Source organism: Panthera leo, chromosome A2, assembly GCF_018350215.1.
Source record: "Panthera leo isolate Ple1 chromosome A2, P.leo_Ple1_pat1.1, whole genome shotgun sequence".
Classification (NCBI taxonomy): domain Eukaryota; kingdom Metazoa; phylum Chordata; class Mammalia; order Carnivora; family Felidae; genus Panthera; species Panthera leo.
Window position 1 is genome coordinate 142,906,240 of NC_056680.1, and position 19,944 is coordinate 142,926,183.

The window sequence follows — 19,944 nt, forward strand, 5'->3', positions numbered from 1 at the left end:
GTGTAAGAGAAGTAACTAAGTGAGAAAGTAGAAAGGACAGCAATTATGATCAGAGAATGGGGTATCTTGGAGTTCACAATTTCAGCTATGGAACAATTGCCATACTTTATCTGTACTGAATAGGGTGGCTAAACGGGGTGTACAGAGGTGAAGTTCACTGAAGATGAGGTAAAGGAGCTGAGAGGCCAGGGTATTGGACAAGTCAGGCTCATAAATGTTGAAATCATTCAGGATCACCGGGTGGAGAAGCATGCGCCAGGTGTTGATTTCAACGAATGACAAGGTGGCAGTTAAGGCAGAGAAGACAAGAGCCTTAATGAGGTAAGAGTGGTATAAATCTGGTGGAATGAGCCTTCACAAAGTTGTTGTTGTTTTTCTGGAGAGGGTAGCAAGTTAATGGTATGGAAAGGGCAGCACTAAGGATCTAGGAAGATTGGTGGCCCCACTGGGATATGTGAAGTGTGGAAGTATAGACAACCTCTTCTCAAAAGAGCTACAGGTGAAGTGGTATCCTCAATGCGGAGCCAGGTTTGAAGATTAAGATTAAACAGCATAAGGTCCTTGGCTCCACGTAGTGAGCACTTGACGGATTATTAGTTGCCTTTAAACATTCACTTAAACATTTGTATGTCCTTGCTCCGCACGCCTCTCCCCCAATCTCTTTATTTAGAAGAGACTAGGGCCAGGTTAAGGGATGGGATCAGGTGGTTGGAACCGGCATGGATCTTCACAAGCGATCAAGGGGACTGCCTCCTCTAGGCCCAGGGAGAGCTTGTACCATGGCTTTCCCTAACCTTCATTGGCGAAGCTGAGAAGAGCCCGAAAACGAGGGCCATTCTCTCCCGTGCACAGGGCACATCACCGCCTAAGAGAGATCTATCCTCCCCCCCTCCCCCAACATTAATCGAGAACCTTGCAAGTGCCGACACCTGCGACACAAACACGAGAGAGATACACTCCCAACTACAGGAAGGGTGCCTGGCCGCGTTCCGTCAACGCCAGCATCCGCAGATTTAACGATGCTCAGACTTTTCCAAGTCCTCCCCACACTTTTAGCTGACGTAAAATGTCGGAATTAGGTGTGCAGCCTGTACGGAGATTGTTCAGATCCTCGCCTCCTTGGCTCCGGATTCCCCAAACCGCGGTCCCCAATCCGGGTGCGCCCTCCTGGAACTCAGCAGTACACGTGGGCTCCCCGCTGGCCCGCGGGGCGGGGCGCAATGGGCGGGACTAGACTGGAAGGAGAGGCTGTCCCCGCCCCCGGTGCTCCCATGGCCCCCCGCGCCCCGCGGCCAGATGCTGACGTGTCCTTTCCTTCCCACTACACCTCCCGACACTACCTACTACGGCTGCCCCGGAAGTCCCGCCTCATACATAACCCGTCACCGCAAATCAGCTCTTTCAGCGCTTCCTGGAGCTTGCCACCCGTTTTGGGACTAAGGGGCGGGGCTCCGGGATCAGGGTGCCTATTGGCTTGAGGTCCGGCGGGCTCTGGGTGCTAATTGGCTGGAGGGCGGTGGCGCTCTGGCACGCTTGCGCGGCGAGTAGAACGTGTGGCGGCGGCGGAGAACGCGTCCCCTCTTTCGCTCTCAGTCCCGCTGCTGCTCTTGTGAGCGCCTGCCGCGTCCGTGCCGTCCATTGCCCGAAACCCGTCGCCTGCCAGCTCCCTGCCGCGGCGGCCTCCCACCAACACCGACACCCACATTGACACCTCCAAGCCGGCCCACCGCCTTACTTGCTGCCTTTCTATCTCTACACATGGCCTCCTCCGCGCAGAGCGGCGGCACCTCCGGGGGACCCGCGGTCCCCACCGTGCAGCGGGGCATCGTCAAGATGGTGAGAGCGGGGACCCGGACACTGACCCCACCGCCCGCCTCCGGGCGGGTTTTGGCGCTGGCTCTTCTTCCCCTTCCGCCAGTCTGCGTGGTCTCCTAGATCCCTTCTTCTACCCCTTTTCTCACTTTTCACCCATTCTCGGAATTCCCTTCCTAGACGGAACCCGACACGGTCTCCCCTTGGTACTTTGCTTCCCGGACACCCTGGCATCAGGGGTCACAGTGATTTCCGTGGTCGCGGCATTCAGATCTGCTGTTTACTAGGACAGATCGATTACTTAATTGATTAACGGAGATAATAAATTGATATCTGCCCTCCCATCCCCCCGTTCTTCTGTTTGTTTTGACATCTGCTGAGCAGTTTGCAGCTTTTCGAGATCCTGACATCCGCTCTTCTCTGAAACTAAGCACTTGGCCATCTTGAAGATTTTCAGTTTCCACCGACGCTCACTTAACTCCCAAGTTTTCTGGCTCTTTGGCCCTCATATTCCGTCTTTTTCTCTCCACCTCTGGTGTCAAGTGTGCAATCCCAAGAGCTTTTAGTATTTGTGTTCCCTCTCCCTTTGACCCTTAAATGTTAGGCCAGTAGAAATCTTAGAGATCATTATTGTTCCTCCACCTCTTACGCCTAAGGAGACTGGTTTGAAGAGGGCAGTGACTTGCCTAAGGTCATCGCATGGTGGTGGCTTGGATTAGGGCCAGGACCAGAGCCCCAAGTGTTCGGATTCCCAGTCCACCGCGGTAACACTTGATTCTGCCTGATTTTTATATACCCTCACTCTCTAAATTCTTGAATTTTGAATTTAAAACCCTGCAAGGCTCATTTTTAAAAATTTACTGCCAACTCCATGATAATTTTGTAGTATAAATTCTTATTGTCACTTGTCTCCTCTTTTCTCTCCCAAATGCTCCCAAATCCAGGAACTTGACATTTCTTGGTTAACAGATTTTCCATTTGTGATGACCACAGACTAATAGATTTCATTTCAGACTTCAATACTGACTTCCTTCTGGAACAACAGATATTCTTTGTGACATTTGCACCCAAAGCTCCACAGTTTTTTGTAGTTGCAGGAAGTTTAAAAAACATTTTGTTTTCTTGGCTCATTGTCAGGGTTAAAATGTTCTTTAGCTTGCATGTTGTGTGTGTGTGTGTAAAAATTAGATTTTGAGATTTTTCTCTCCAGCCTGATTCTCATGTGTTCATTTCTTGGGTGATATTCTGCCACCAGTTGAAATTTCCAAGGTTTTCAGTATTGTTTCCCCCTTTATACATAATTGGAGAGTCAGAATTTATTAGAAACTGATTGAGAAGGGAATTTCCAAGGTTCACATATTTTCCCTTCTTTGAAATATTGATCTGACCCATGAGTAGATCCTTTTAAATTAGCTTTTTCATTTGCACTGATCTTTCCCTTCACCATAAGGACACAGCATTGCTTGGCTGTCTGGTGGTGCGATTGGCAGCATTGAGTGGATCTGAGTGTTTTCCTTTGCTAAGGCTTGAACTTTTCTTAAAGGTCCCTCTCATCTGTGGCGTGGGAATGAGGCTGAACATGTTTTTGTTTCTACCAATGCTAGAGGCTTCCAGGGTATCTGGATTCTATGAGGTGACCATGCCTGACAGATTACCCCCATGGATACTGAATATCAACATCACTTGTTTATTAAGGGTCACGTCTTGTGCTGAGTGTCCTGTTTATATTATTTCATTTGTAACACCTAACAAGTAGACAGCATTTTTGGCTGCATTTTACAGATGTGTAATCTGAGGTTTAGAAAGACTAGTTCACACAAGGACAGGCACTTTTTATTGGTAATAAGAGGCAGAGATGAGACTTGAACCCAGGCCTGTCTACCAAAGCATGTACTGTTTGACATGCTATGCTGCTTCTGCCTCCAGGGCAAGACTTTATAATGTGGAGGGTGGGGCCAGTGATGTATGACCACAAAATTGCAGGAAAGTGAAGCTGACTGTAATCAAGTTAAGGAAAGATTAGATGTTACTCCTTGCCTTATCCTCGAGCTGTTATTGTGGTCAGAGGCTTCATTATGTGCTTAGGAGAGTAGTGTGGAAGACACATTTGAATCTGGGAGGAAGCTTTTATTTTTATTTATTTATTTATTTATTTGGGAGGAAGCTTTTAAAATTCAGCCATTGAGTAGTCTATACTGCTGTTTTTGTTTTTTTTTTTTTTTTTTTTCCTGTGACCAAACTGCAGGGATGGGTGGGTGAGTTGAAGTAGGGATTAGGGGAGGGAAGCTGGATGAACTGCAGAGTGACTGGCCGATTTATGCCAGGTGTAGAAGCCTTCTCTGGAATGAAAAATCGACCACTGGAAAATTGCTCTGTGTGAAGCTCTTCTGCTAAGCAAAGTTTTATTTTCCTGGAGAGTCATCATTTCCAGTGGTACTAGGAACTGCTTTGTAAGAAGTCCAGAAAGGAAGATGGAGCTCTGTGACAGGAAAGTGAGAAGGAAATAATAGTTTGAAGAATTGGAAAATAGTAGTTACTGCCACTGGGAGAAGGCTGGAAACCGGAACACTGACTAACCAGAGGTGTGCTTTTCAGGGTGAGCCCTCCACATGTGTCTGCACTCGGGCCGAGTTGCAGGTCTGAAATGGTCTAGGGATGAGCTTTGCTGCAGTGAAGAGGAAAAGTCCTTCCTCTGTTTGAGGGGGCAAAACTCGGATTATAGGGCCACGGAAGGTGCAAGTTTCTAGTAAGTCCTTTGTTACTTTTTTAAGGTTAAAGAAGAATGAACTTGGGAATCAAGTTGTAAAAAAAAATCTTTGCATTTGACCAGTTTTTATTTTTTATTTTTTTTTTTTAATTTTTTTTTTCAACATTTTTTTATTTATTTTTGGGACAGAGAGAGACAGAGCATGAACTGGGGAGGGGCAGAGAGAGAGGGAGACACAGAATCGGAAACAGGCTCCAGGCTCCGAGCCATCAGCCCAGAGCCTGACGCGGGGCTCGAACTCACGGACCGCGAGATCGTGACCTGGCTGAAGTCGGACGCTTAACCGACTGCGCCACCCAGGCGCCCCTTGACCAGTTTTTAAAAACGATGGCGAAGGTAGAGGCTCTGTCTGCTCTGAGAGTGGGAGCAAGGGGACAGAAACAGAGTTGGTTCTGGAATGTGTTTAAGGAGGAAGTGGGCAGTAAGTTGACACAAGCATTTTGGAGCTGTTCTGTTACTGAAAAGGCAGGATGATGGAAAAACTGAAGGTGGATTTATATTTCTTGAGTTGGGATGAGACTGGCAGGTGTGTGGGCAGACAAAATATAACCTGGAAAAGTAAATGTCTTTGTCAAGTCAGATACTGTTTTCTCAAAATCCTGAAAGATTCTAACTCTGGATTTCTTTGAATGATATGCTAGACTTTCTGTTATCTCAGCAGATTATTTTCAGCACATGTTAAATGGATGAGGTTGAGAGAAGTCTTGGGGTACTTAGTATAGAATTTGGTCACCACACTTAGCAGCTATTAGAGATGGCTGTTTTCTCTGGTTTTATGCACCTGATTTCTTTTCTGTTTTGAGGTTAGAGCCCTTTTCTATGTCTTTTCACCCTAATTTCCCCATCTAACTTGTGTTTGTGTGTCTTTCCAAGCAGGAGCACATGGATTGCTTTCAGGACAGCAGAGTGAGTCTGCCATGGTTCTTGAAGCTGTGTGCTTAGCAGAAGTGGCTATGGAAGCAGCATATCTGCACCTGCTTATGGTGTAAAAGGCCAGAGAGAGGACAGTGCGAAAGCTCAGTGCATTTCACCCCACCTCATGTAATTGCCTAAGGAGAAAGGAATCCCTCTGCCAGTCTTTGGTTTTGTGCTAAGAACCAAGATTCTCACTGGACGACTAAGGCAGAGGGTCATCCAAAGGAGAAGATGGCCACAAGTTTCCTCCTTCAATGGGAATTGTGCTGCCAGGTTGTTCTAAAGTGGGAGGTAGGCTTCCTGGTGAGTAGCTTAGTGGAAATTTCTCCAGTGTACAGCTTGTAGGAAATGCTGTCTGTAATTTAGATCTTAGGTTTCTGAACTAAGAAGTATGTGTCTTTCCAGAGTGTAGTGGGGACAAAAGTAGTAGTCCGTTGATCTGCTCCTTCCTACGTGCACTTAGCTCATGCAGACTGAAAGAAAAAAAAAAAACACATCTTTCCTAAGCTACTTAAAATAGTCTTATTGTGCTACTCAAAGGGACAAGGTGGCTGAATAATATTTTAGTAGAGCCATTTGCAAAGAACTAGGTAGAATAGGATGGCAGGCTTTTCCCTATAGTCTTTTTTTTTTTTTTTTAATTTTTTTTTCAACGTTTTTTATTTATTTTTGGGACAGAGAGAGACAGAGCATGAACGGGGGAGGGGCAGAGAGAGAGGGAGACACAGAATCGGAAACAGGCTCCAGGCTCCGAGCCATCAGCCCAGAGCCTGATGCGGGGCTCGAACTCACGGACCGCGAGATTGTGACCTGGCTGAAGTCGGACGCTTAACCGACTGCGCCACCCAGGCGCCCCCCTATAGTCTTAAAATTGCCCACATCTCAGCAGGTGAGCATGGTGGCTTCCAATCAAGATTGCGAGTAAAAGAGTACTAAGTTTTTACTGTATCTTAAATGTTTTCTGTCATTTTTTTTCTGTATGAAAAGGAAGCATCCAGCTGGCTCTAGTCATGCTAACAGTGGCTGCTGCCATGTACTAACTAATGGTACAGAATGATGAGCAATCATACTTCCTTTCTTTCTTGAACAAATTGTGCATCTAGCTTTGTGTGGGTATTGGAGAAACAGTAGTAAAAAGTAGACCAGATTCCTGCCCTTATGGTTTATGAAGGAGACAGACAATAAACAAGTAAACAAGAAATGCACGATATTATGAGAGAGTGATTTCAGGTAGGGGAATGGGACGGGGTGGTTGGGACTAAGAGAAGGAGTGGCTCCGTTAGATAAGGTGTTTAGGAAAGGTTAAAAAAATGCTGTTCGTCAGCATTTGTGCTGAGATCTGATGGACAACAAAGAATCAACCGTAGGAGAAGGGTGTTCTTGGTAGAGAGAACAGCAAGTGCAAAAGCTGTAGGGTCCCCATGGATGTTTATCTTCAGTATTTTTGTAGTATCTCTTTAATTTCTTCAAGTTCAGGGTGCCACATAAGTGGTATGGGTTTAACGTGAGCTATTCATTTGTGTTTTAAGGTGATAGAAGGCAAAAACAGCGCAGGTGGTTGTTCTGGTACCTTGGTGAGATCAGTATCTGACATTAACTTCACTAAATACATGTAAACAGTGGAGAACTGATAAAAAAAAAAATTGCTGTTGGTCATAGTCATGTCTCTTAAGGGGCCAAGACTAAGCTTTTTTGACTTCCGGTCAGCCAGTCCTGTGTATTCCTAAGGTTACCATCTTTCAACGAAAGGTACTTAGCTGAAAAGATAAATGCCAAGAGCAGGCTCAATGAGAGTTAAATAGCATGCAGAACTTGTCCTTGTTTATATTTCTGTTAGCATTTTATTGCTACATGGAATAGTCTGCTGCTCTGGCCTCTGGCAGTACTTTTTAAAAAAAATTTTTTTTAATGTTTATTTATCTTAGAGACAGAGAGAGCACAAGTGGGGGAGAGGCAGAGAGAATCAGAGACAGAATCTGAAACAGGCTGCAGGCTCTGAGCTGTCAGCACAGAGCCCAATGCAGGGCTTGAACTCACAAACTAAGAAGTCGAGCTGAAGTCGTACATTTAACCGACTGAGCCACCTAGTTGCCCCCCTCTGGCACCACTTTTAACCTAGCAAGCTGTAAGGAACAGTGATGGTGAAGCACAGAGTAGCGTGCTTCAGAGCTCAAACTAATGGTCAGAAAGGAACTAGCTCATGCACAGTGTGGCTTATTATCATGAGGGAAGACTCCTAAGGTTTGGTGGTGATCGGTGCTGGTAATAAATGGGCAAATGATTTAAAAAAAATTTTTTTTTTTACATTTATTTATTTTTGAGAAACAGAGTAAGACAAAGCATGAGCAGGGGAGGGGGCAGAGAGAGAAGGAGACACAGAATCCGAAGCAGGCTCCAGGCTCTGAGCAAGCTGTCAGCACAGAGCCTGATGTGGGGCTTGAACCCACGAACTGTGAGATCATGACCTGAGCTGAAGTCGGATGCTTAACCGACTGAGCCACCCAGGCACCCCTAAATGGGCAAATGATTTGGTGGAGTCTATGCCTCAGTTTACTTGGAGGGTGAAATTTGGGAAATGAGTGAAGGTTCCAAGGCCTTTTGTGTACCCACTTTCCAGTGGGTTAGCGGTCTAGCTGACAGGTGTGGTTCTAGCAGGGGGTGCAGTAGATATTCTTTGGAATCTGGTCTTTGGATTTATTTTATTTCATTTCTCCCAGGAACAGCATAGCTAGTAAATATTGTAGGAAATTCTTTGTCTTATTCAGGACAAGGAATGAAGGGATTCAACTCTTAAGGGGCTTAATGTAGCTTTTCCTCTTATTTCTTGTTGGGAAATGGATAGACACCCAGTTTCTGTTGCTAATTACTCTCTTGGGAGACTGACATATGCTTTTTGTTTTTACAGCACAAATTAATGCAGAATCACAGGTTGTGAACATTTGATGCAGATGGAGTGTTGTGGGATTTCACTTTCAGTGAGACTCAATATGATACACTAATGTTTTTTACACTTAGCTCTGATGTTTGGGGAAAAAAACAGTGGTTTCTGTTGGCATTTTTTCAAAATTAGGAAGGAAAACAACTTCTAGGTGAACATAATATGAAAATTTAGGTGACATTTTCACATGTCATTTTTGAGATGTTCAGTCAGTGATATAAACTGGACTTGGCACATTGTCTCCGTTTACAAGCTTATGACGAGTGATTTAAGGCATCATCTCCTCTCTTTATGCCTTAACACATTTTGAGGTGCTTTGGGTTCTCTCTGTGTGGGAAGTAGTCTCCTTGGGATGGGCTTGTAACACCAACCTCCTGTGTAAGGGGAGGAATTGAGGAGACTGGAGAATCTGTGCTTAAAGTTAATAAACTTTATTAATTTATTAACATTAATATGAATTTATTAACATTAATTTATTAACTAATTTCTTAACATTGTCTCTGGGAAGCAACCTGGCAGAGAAGAGAGATCGTTGGCCTAGGATTCAGGGGATAGAAGTTCTAGCCCAGATGCTGCTATTCTCCACTTGGGTGATGTGGGGTAAGACATTTCACCTCTCAGTCTCCCTCCCTTCCTCCCTCCTTTCCTTCCTAGCTTATTTATTTCAAAAGAGAGAGCGAGAGCGAGCAAGCGGGTACGGGGCAGAGAGGGGGAGAGAGGATCCCAAGTAGGCTCTGTGCTGTCAGTGCAGAGCCTCGCGCAGGGCTCAAACCACAAACTGAGATCCGTTACCTGAGCTGAAATCAAGAGTCAGATGCTTAACTGACTGAGCCGCTTGGGTGCCCCTCAGACTCTTTCTTTTTTAAACGAAGTGGTAAACCTGTTGTCTCTAAGCTCCCAACAGTCCCAAAGGCTGTGATTGTATAAGAAACCTTACAATGCATGTCTTTTAGGCATGATGAACCCAAACTGAGAAATCTACCTTATGGTAGGCTTCACTCTGAGTTGCTGCTTATTCTGCATGAAACATGTTTTCTGTTCCTGTTGCTTGTTTTTTTTTTTTCTTTTTTTTTGAGACAGTAGATTATGAAATATGAAATGTGGTAATGTGGTTTTTGTAGTGTGGAAGACGAGAGTTAAAATTTGAATTAGACTAAGTGATTGGATAGTGGACCGGGTTGAAGGTGGATAGAAATGAGCTAGGGAGGTTCCTGGCTTCAGTAGTGGTATCAGGATAGACTAGTGGGAGTGCTTGTTGGGGACCTAGAGAAACATGCCAGCGGTGGGTTTTAATCACACAGTCTCACCTCTGCATTGGAACACCCTGACATTCTCCTGGGGCTGTAAGTCTTGAATTGAGAAGGGTAGAGATGAGGAGGGCACCCTGGGAACCTGTAGCTCATGGGGAGAGTTTATTCTGGCCCTGCTCTTAATTGGAGGAATCTCGGGGGGCTTGGTAGGGTTCTTAGCTTTTTCACACTTCAAGGCTGAAACTTCTTCCTGTAGGTGATCCTAATTGTCTTTTGCAGATCTTTTCCACTTTGTTTAATGTGCAAGTATAGGAATCATAATCTGTTCTTGGTAGTTCCTCACATGGTTTCTTTTCTTTTGAATTTATTTTTTACTGTATGCTTTCTTAAATCCTTTCTGAGAGTAGATTTAGAGAGAAGCCTCCCAGTGATTTCCTGAACAGATCCATGCTTCAGGACCACCTAGAAGGGCCTTTCAGAGGCACAGAAATAGAATCTCTGTGAGTGTGGCCTGGGAATCTGTTTTTTTTTAAAAGCCTCTCCTAAGTGTTTCTGAAAGAGTCGTTTTTTGGTTGGATCTGGGGACTGGCATTTGAGACCCACTGATCTTGTTTAACTCCTTTTCTGTATGTAGTTGAAGGGGCAGGACACAAATGACAGAAGGAACATAGTGTGTGGGGGGCGGGTACATCAGAATTTAATGAGGGGAGGATACTAGTTTCGCTTTCTTTTTAGCACTTATCTTGATGGCTGCCAGGACACTTTGCATTGCTTTTAATCTGTACTTCAGTATTAGGCTGATATCCTCAGGGGTCCGTTTACAGTGACTCCGAGATCATATTCTTGGGTCATAACTGACAGCTGAGAAGTTGTTGTTTTCTATGCCTGATTTAGGCCATATGCTCATTTTAACACTCATCTGCCACTTTTCCTTTTATTTGCTTAGGTTCCTAGGATCTTCCTATAATTTGGCGCCAATAACTTGGCACATTATTACTCTGGAAGTCTTTAGTGTCCTCTACAAACATGATTCTGTGCTGCTCACTTTCTGCTTTTGTAATCCTTGGGAGCCACACACTTAGGCCTTCTGGTTTGTCTCTATCCTGTTTCTTGTTTATAAGCCCCATTGTTAACAACCTCAGTAAAACCCCAAATGACCTCTTTGGTGGTCTCAGTTTTTACTTTTTATTCCACTTGTTTGTCTCATATGGAAATAAAATTTTCTTTATAATTCTCAAGTCTTTGAAGTCCTTATGATTAAGGGTTACATCTACAATTCCCTTTGTGGCTTTTCCTTGTTTTGAGCAGCAGTTTCCTAGTTCATCCCTGAATTCCTTCAGAATGTTCAGGTGAATGCCAACTAGCATTAATTATTTAATAATTACCAGTATTTAAGTTTTGGACTTAAAACCTGCTCATAAGATTTCAAATAGCGTAGAAGTATGTAAATTAAATATAAAAATCTCCCTCTGACCTTCTCGGTTTTCTGTCATTCATTCTCATTCCCCTAAGAAAATGTGTTTCCAAACTTTTCATGCAGAAATGTAATACATGCTCCCTCTTTTTAAGAAACAGAAATGGGGTGATAATATATGTTTCCTGCAACTTTAAAAAAAATTGTCATGGCTATCTATTATATCTCATTATAGATCCTACCTCATTCTTTAATGGTTGCAGAGTATTCCATCATTTGGGTGTATTTACTTACCCACTTTTTTGCTGATGTATGTTTTAAGTTTTTCATGATTCTAAACACTGCTACACTGACTGAATGTTGTTTTTACATCTTTGTGTTCTTGTTATTGGCATTTCTGTAAGATACATTCCTGGAAGTGCAGTTGCTGGTACGCTTTAATATCAGTTAATGGTTTTGGTAGTTGTAGGAGGACTTTACTTAAACTTAACCTGTTTATTTCTTACAAATACCATCTTAGATAAAATTTAGGGCAAAATACAGCTTAATATCTTATTATTCATTAATCACTGCATGTTTGGTAGTCCTGTTTCTCCAGGGTATCCTTGAAAACCATTTTATCTCTTTGGCAGAGGGCAGGGCTTAACCACCTGGGGATCATTAAATAACTCCTTTTTACTTGCTTGAAGACCTTCAATTGTTTCAAGGTCCTGGTGTTTATTTATTTATTTAAATGTTTATTTATTTTTGAGAGAGAGAGAGACACAGAGTGTAAGTGGGGGAGGGGCAGAGAGAGAGGGAGGCACAGAATGGGAAGCAGGCTCCAGGCTCTGAGCTGTCAGCACAGAGCCTGATGCGGGGCTCAAACTCATGAACCGCGAGATCATGACCTCAACCGAAGTCGGATGCTTAACCGACTGAGCTATGCAAGCATCCCAAGGTCCTGGCATTTAAAGGAGAGTAGGCTCTTTGACCTTTGGCCTCATCTGCTTTTTCTGGGTTCTAGAGAGCTCCATGACTAAGGAAGTGTGCAGCTACTGAGCTACAGATGACATGAGGAGGTGAGAGGCAAGGTCATGTGGGAGGTTTGACTTTCCTGTGGCCTGGTACACAGCTTTTCCTCCTTTTTCTTCTCGGATGAGAAGGTGGGGATGGGAGGTGGTGGTAAGCATGACCACATCCTGTATGGGGAAACTGCCATTTTTAGAGTTGTTTGGAGAGACTGAACCAGGGGAGTTAGTGTTGGCAGCCTCTCAGTCAAGTGCTGATCCCAACCTTGGTGTTATGGGTTACCTCAGGTTTGCTGGGCTTCAGATGTGTGTGTATTCCTACCATGGTTTTGGCATGGGAACACTGCCTCTGCTTCTATTTCGTTTGAAAATCTTTTGGCAATCAACTATTCTAAAAATTGGAGTATTATTTTATTAAAGAAACTTTTTAATGTTTATTTTTGAGAGAGAGAGAGAGAGCACAAGGCGGGGAGGTGCAGAGATTGAGAGAGACAGAGACAGAGGATCTGAAGTGGGTTCTGCTCTGACAGCAGAGTGTGATGCAGGGCTCGAACTCAGAAACCGTGAGATCAGGACCTGAGCTGAAGTCGGATGCTCAAATCACTGAGCCACCCAGGCACCCCTGAAATATTATTTTTAAAGCAAACTTAGTATCACTGTCGACAATGGGAAACCAGTGTTGCTTGCCATACCTAGAAAGTACCTTAAAAAATGCACAATGAAAACAAAGTGTTATTAAATTCTAGCTTGGTATGGTGTTTTGCAGAAGGCTATGAAGAAAGTTTAACAAGTGATGAAGATGTGCTAAAGGCTTCTTGCCACCAGACTGGAACTTTCTTCTTCATTTAATAGGAATGACTGAAGGAGAATTGGAAAGGGGACAGTTCTTATGTGTGTGTAAATATTAAATTCTGGTATATATAGCTGTTTTTCACTGCGTTGTAAAACATTTTCTATTTTCTTTATCCCCAAGGGGAACCAAATAATCCAAATTTGTTTGGGGGTTTTTTGGTTCTCTATGCCAGTTCCCTAAACCTCCAGTCTCCCAGCAAGAACATAAATTAGTTATTTGCAAGGAACAGCTCCTTTACCTGGCCTTGGCACCTTTGTAATGACAGGGCAGCTTCCATCCCAGTCTGCCTGGGCTCTTGCTGTTCACACCTGTTGTCTTGGCATAATTATCAGTGACACCTCTTTTCACTTCAGAGTATGTGATTCCAGTGATGAAATGGATGTTTACTGTGCTTAGTAAGAACAGTTAAATCTGGGAGAGTGTGGGGTCACAAAGTTCACAGAGACCTAAATAAACAGAAGGTAGGTGTTTCTGTAAATCTAGCAACTAGGATGGCTGAGGGGAGGGTCTCATGGCTAAGGAAAGCCTTTAATGGAGAGTAGGCAGCCTAGGCTTGAGACCTCAGGTTATGTGCTTGGTTCCGGGTAAAGCTTTGGTCTGATGAAATTTTAGTTGTCAGTCTTATTAAAATGTTGCTGTTAAATAGAGGTAGGTAGCTTTGTTTTATGGTGGAAAGGGGAACTTGTGAATTTAAGTATTGATGTTTTTTGGAGAATGGACACATTGGAAAATCAAATGTCATATTTTCATATCCATTTGTTTTAAAAATCTTTTCTGGAAAGGTGGTGAAAGTGACAGGTCTTGACAGAGGCAGAGGAATAAAATGGGTGAGATGAAAGGCAGGAGAAATGGCTAAGTACAGGTGGGAATACTCAGATGGTCTTGAAAGCAGCTGTGAGTAATCTGGATGCAATGTGTAAGGTTAAGGCAACTTGCCTAAAGTGACTAAGCGTTGCTGGAAGTTTGTAGTAGAGAAAGGAACAAGAAGCGAGGCTCTGAGTCTTTGTTCCTAGTCTCTGGGATGGGAGGTTAGTGAACTTTTAAACTTTATGAATTCTGTTCCAGGAGAGGGAAAATCCATTGTTTTATAGCCTTTAATACCAGGGGCATTTTTATTTTTGGTAACAACCCAAAACAGTGAATTACTATGCCAAGTGTAATTTATCTGCTTACCTAATAGGACTCTCCAAGGTCTTCATGAAAAGTGGTGCATTCTTTCCCTCCCTCCCTTTCCTTCCCTCTGTGGAAGGGGGGACTCTGGAGTGCCTGGGTCCTGGAATCCTGCTGAGATCTATTATTCTGTGTGCAGTAATTGCTTGTGTTATTACTCCTGGCAGGTGAGCCCTTTCACAGCCCAGAGGCCAGGAGGTTGCCTCTATTACTTTAAAGCCCAGTTATCTTGTTAAACTCCTCTCTTGTGAGAGCTTTAGAATCTCCTGAGACCTCCCGCAGGCTCTCTGTGGGGCACAGGCCCAGCTCCTGCCTGGGTAAGCCCTGCCCTGCCCCAGTGTCAGTCATCAGATTCTAGCTCTGGAGGAATAACTTTCCTTTACGTGGCCAAGCAGCTATAGGGCTGTTGGCTCGACTGCTTGGTTTCCATTTAATTCTTAAGTGTTCCCTTATCAGTGCTCTTGATGAGAGTATCTTTTCTGTCTCTTGTGTGGTAGAAAATGCGTTTCTTTGATTGTCAACAGGAGAAGCTGAAAGCCAATGTAGGGACAATAAGAAGCTTGGGACTTAGATTATCTGAGGGACAAGAACTTAGAAAATTGGTTTTTGAAAGTGGTTGATGGTACTGCTGAAAGTAAAGATGCTCTGTGTCTGTGAGCTGTCCGTAAACTTGGATTTGAAATTTCTATGCTTTATATGTTAAAGAACTGTATTTATTTTGTTATTCATTAGAGAGTGTGCTCCCCCAAAGGTGAGGGGAATCAGAGAGCTGGACTTTATGGTTAGCATAGGATATGTAGAATATTATGGATGTTTTTAATAAAAATGGAGGGGCAGTACCTGCAGTGAAGATAATGCAAGGAAATTCCAGATAGGCTAGATACCTTCTATTTAGCTTCTTGAGGAGGTATGCAAATCTGTGCCTTGTGCTGGAGGATGGAGGGGCTAGGCTGGGCCACCAGCAGGTAGTAGGGTGATCTCCAGGTGTGTTCGATGATAGGAGACTTCCATTTTTAATCCCCCATCATAGTTTTCCTAGGATTTTAATTATAAGAATCCTGGGATGGTGCATTAATTTAGCAATAAAGGACTCTGAAATGTTTATGGTAGATTTGTGATTTGTACTTTATTTTGACATCTAAAATTGACCATGAACGTTTCAAATAGGAAGAGTTTCCAAACAAATCTGGAAAATAAAATGGGAAAATTAATGTTTTTCATGGGTAGCATAGAAATTGAAGTGCATCCTAAGTTCTGCAGTCAGTCCTGTATATAAATCAAAATAAACGTATTAGATGTCCTTTAGAGATGATTCACTCTGAATAGTGCTGAGTATTCTGCTTTATAAGCTGGCATCCCTATTGCTGTAAGTTCATTCTGAGGAAAAATGCATAGGACTTCGTGGAAACAAGCCTGAGAAATACTCAAGGTACTAATCTTCATTTCTCTTGGGTATTTCGGGATCTCTGGTGTGCTTTCATTTAGCTGTTTCTAGTGTCAGCCCTCTTAACTCTCCTTATCATTGGACTATGATGTGACCTATTGTACTCAGGGCCACTATGCCAGCAGTGCTGTGAGAAGTCAGGGATGGCAGCCACGGGAGCTGCCCTCTGGCCGCTGCCTCGCTGGATCAGGAATCATGGGGGTACTTCCCTCCTTCCTCTGAGCATTGGTCCTGAGGAGGAAGGAGTCAGAGTGGGGATGAGGGCTGGATGGATCCAGTAACTGAGGAGCTCCTGGAATGCACTCCCAGGCTTCTCCACCCTACCTTGGCCACTGCTGGTTCACCTCTCAGTTACTGCGCAGAGGAGGGGAGGTCTTGTTTGCGATCAGGAACAACTTTTTCTTGGGTTTCCTTAAGAGAAGAAGCCTGTGTCTTTGGGGAGTTGCCTCCACTACCTGTGGTGAACACACAGAAGTTCAAGAGGCATATGATCTTCAACCCTCCTCTTATATGACTATCCGTATGCAATAGTTCTGAAATGCAGAGTGGGCATGTATATGAAATGTATGGAAACAGAAAAACTGCATCAGTTATTGAAACCCGTAAGATAGGCTGAGGCCAGATATCCTAGAAGTGTGTATTTTGAAATGTTTAAGAAAAAGTACAAATCTGTAACTTAAAAAAATTTTTTTTAATGTTTATTTATTTTTGAGAGAGAAAGAAACAGAGCGCAAGTGGAGGAAGGGCAGAGAGAGGGAGACACAGAATCTGAAGCAGGTTCCAGGCTCTGAACTGTCAACACAGAGCCCGACGCGGGGCTCAAACCCACGAAGCGTGAGATCATGACCTGAGCCGAAGTTGGAATGCTCAGCCGACTGAGCCACCCAGGTGCCCCCACAAATCAGTAACTTTTGAAAGTGCTTTTAGTGCTTTAAAATTTCTGATAGTCCCCAACCAAATCTTTGGATTAGGGCTCCTGTCCATCATTGTTTGGTAATCACTGTTACAGGTTGGGATGTGGAAAACATTCAGAAGGCACAGGCCTTGGAATTGTTAACCCTGCCCATGACCCGCACAGGAACACATCTATAATACAGTGCTTCATCAGAGTCCTAGAGTCTAGAATTTGATGTTTTTAGTGGCTGCGTTGGACTCCAACTGGGATCTGGTGGTGGTGGGGGGAGGGTGGGAAAGAGTGGGGGGGGTGGATTATGAGCCTGCTGCCAACAGCTGTGAGCAGCTGTGAGCTGGCTTGATGGTGGCCTAAGCTTGCCGGTGCCTTCTCTCAGCACTTCCGTCCCTGTCATGGTGTGTTCTTTTCCTGTCTGCTTACGTTTCTCTGTGAGTTGCTTCTCTGATGATTAAAAGGAAATAGTGTTACTTTCGTTGCTACCAGTTAAGGAATTCAAATATGTTTTTATTACCTTAGGTATTTGGATATAGACTTTGGGGTGTAAATCTACCGAGAGATGCTTGTCTGTTAAATAAGAATAAATATAAGAATCATGGAGAATATAATGATAGATGAAATTACTGCATTTGCTTAGTGTCCCTTTGGGGGATATGGGAAATGACTGAGGAAAGTGGGAAGGCAATTGAATATTGAACAGTTAATTGGGAGATTCTCCAGTGTGGTCTGGGATATAGGTTTGAGTGGTTTCTGTTGAATCGAGTAGACTTGACAGCTCACAGGAAACAATCAATTGAGTGGTTAGAAAGGAGTCAGGTAAGACATTCTTGAAGGAGGTAACAAGGGAAATTCGACATCACGTAATAAGAGGATTGCTGAGGGAAGGGGGTGCTGAGGAAAATGTTCTCAGCAGCAGCACAGGCTTCCTAGGGGAGAATGGAACGATGCTGAGGACTTGGAGATGCGATATAGAGGGCAGAGAGAAGGCTGGACAAGGGACTGAACTCCGGCAGTGGAGAATACGGGATGAAGCGGACTGGGTGAGGCCATGCCTGCCTGTGGCTCATGCCAAGGGGGTGGGTGGAAGGCCTTGGAGAACATTTGGGCTACCTGTTGTCATTTGGCAGAGAAATAGGAAAACAGCTGTGCGTGTGGCACGTGCTCTTGAGATCCTGGCTCTCGTTAGCTCTGGCAAAAATCCACTAAGCTAGGAGTTGTTTAAGGACAAGGACCATGTCTTGATTGTTCTCGTCCCTTCTCTCCAGAATCTGGCACTGTGCTTTTTACACAGTAGGGCCATTCATTTGTTCAAAAAACACTTATTGAATGCTGACTTTGTCTCTGGTCTTGTTTTGGGCTCGGGGGCTATCAGGGTGAGTAACATAGACCTGGTCCTTGCCGTTACAGATCTCGTAGCTTAGAGAGGAAAGCCAGTACTAAACAACTATACTATTTAGTGTTGAGATAAATTCCATGAGTAGAAGTATGGTGTAGTCAGAGAGCACACGTAGCAAGGCTTTCTGACCCAGTTCGGGGATTTGGAAGGCCTCTTTGTGGAGATAGTCTAAGCTGAATTTGCTGGAGAACATGTTTCTAAGCCAGGGAGTTAGGGTGGGGATAAAGAGGCAGGGAATTAATAACTTTATTGTGCATACCCATCACTCAAGGATCTTATTGAAATGCAGGTTCTGCTTCTGTAGGTCCTGGGTGGAATTGGTGTGTCTGCATTTCTAACAGGCTCTCCCGTGATTTCTGGCCTGTAATTTTTTTCAGAGGCTTTCTGTGCACCCTTCTCACTTCTGCCTTTTTTATTCTTTTGTTTCAATTGAAAGATGATGGGACTCAACTGAGTCATTTTTCTCTCTAGTCTGTAGCCATGGTGGCTGCAGTGACATAACTGTTCAGTGCTTTCAAGCTATAGTTGATTAGCAGTAGAGACTCTTCTTCCTGTCCCCTCCACATGCTGGCTGAAAATACTACTCTACATTTTGATGTGGACAATCCACATTGTGGAGAAGGGCAAAGGTATGGAGGACGGGAGGAGGAAATTACAGAATTTGGTTAAGAACAAAAGAAAATCCTGTGTCTTGCAAATTAACAGAATTTCTTTTGGCATCTCCCAAAACCACTCCTTGTAGATTAGAGAGGGGGGACTCAGGCATTGTTTTTGATAATCCCATTCCTCTATGATGATAAGGCCAACTCTGAGAGGTAAAGAGATTACAACCAAGATTCCAAGGCTTCACTGAAACCAAAAATGTGGATGGTGCTCTCCTCTCTTACAGAATGTTCTTAATTATTGTAACTGAACTTCCATCAGTTTTTCCTTAAAACTTTAGAGACGTTGAGGAGCTTCTGGCTTTCCTGACTATACAACCTAATTAGACCACATATGTAAATTTTTAAAATTCCCACCAGATAACTAGCATAGGAAGAAAGAGGGACTCTCTTTAAAACCCAAGATCCTTTTTGGGGGTGATAGCCTTTTTGAACTGTGTGCTTAGAGAAGGTTTCAATTCTGTGATTCCAAAGCATTTTAGGGGTGCCTGGGTGGCTCAGTTGGTTTAGCGTCTGACTCTTGATTTCAGCTCAGGTCATGATCTCACGGTTTGTGGGATCGAGCCCCATGTTGGGCTGTGTGCTGAGTGTGCAGCCTGCTTGGGTTTCTCTCTCCCTCTGCCCCTTCCGTGCTTGCGCACTCTCTCTCTCTCTCTCTCTCTCAAAATAAAAATAAGAAAAAATAAATTTAAACAGCAAAATCTCCAACAAAAAGCCCTGCTCACTACAGTAATTTTTCATCTTTAATATAGTGTGAGTACTTGACCTTAAGCATTTGGTAGAGGGGTCAAAATCCGTTAAGTGATAATCTTTTATGTTCCGAAGTCAATTTTTGCTTCTTTCTTTGGTAATTTTCGCACGTGACTGTTGCCCACTTTGAGATTTTCTTTTGACAACTGAAATGGATTTCTCTGAAATGACACATTTGCCTGACATACAGTTCTTCCTGAGTTCTCTTATTTCTGCATAACTGTGTCTCGATCTCTGGATCCTTGACAACAGCGGGGCTCAGCATTGAGTAGTGAGAACTTGGCTCTGCAGAGGACCATCATCCTGGGTACATCCTGGTACAGGCTTCCTGGAGATTGAGTCAGTTCCTTGATGGTGAGGCTTTATTTGTGCAGAAGTTACAACCTTGGTGTTTTATGTAAGCTATATATTAGTATATATATTAGTTTCGGTTGTACGGCATAACAGTTGGATATATAAAATGTTCACAATAAGGCTAGTTAGAATCTGTCACCGTACATAGTTACAGATTTTTTTTTCTTGTGATGAGATCTTTTAAGCTCTCTTTGCACCTTTCAAATATGCAATACAGTAGTTGCCATGCTGTGCATTGCATCTCCACGACTTACTTTGTCTTATAATTAGAAGTTTGTACCTTTTGACTCTCTTCACCT

General features: G+C 43.7%; 1 protein-coding gene across 1 annotated transcript in view; it reads left to right on the forward strand.

Annotated features, from left to right (window-relative positions):
- The first annotated feature begins 1,556 nt into the window (after positions 1-1,556).
- Positions 1,557-19,944, forward strand: part of SND1 (staphylococcal nuclease and tudor domain containing 1) — a 423,196-nt gene continuing 404,808 nt past the window's right edge. The window contains exon 1 of the mRNA XM_042923831.1: positions 1,557-1,836. Within this exon, the coding sequence (XP_042779765.1) occupies positions 1,759-1,836 (78 nt within the window). The 5' untranslated portion in view covers positions 1,557-1,758. The remainder of the gene's footprint in view (positions 1,837-19,944) is intronic.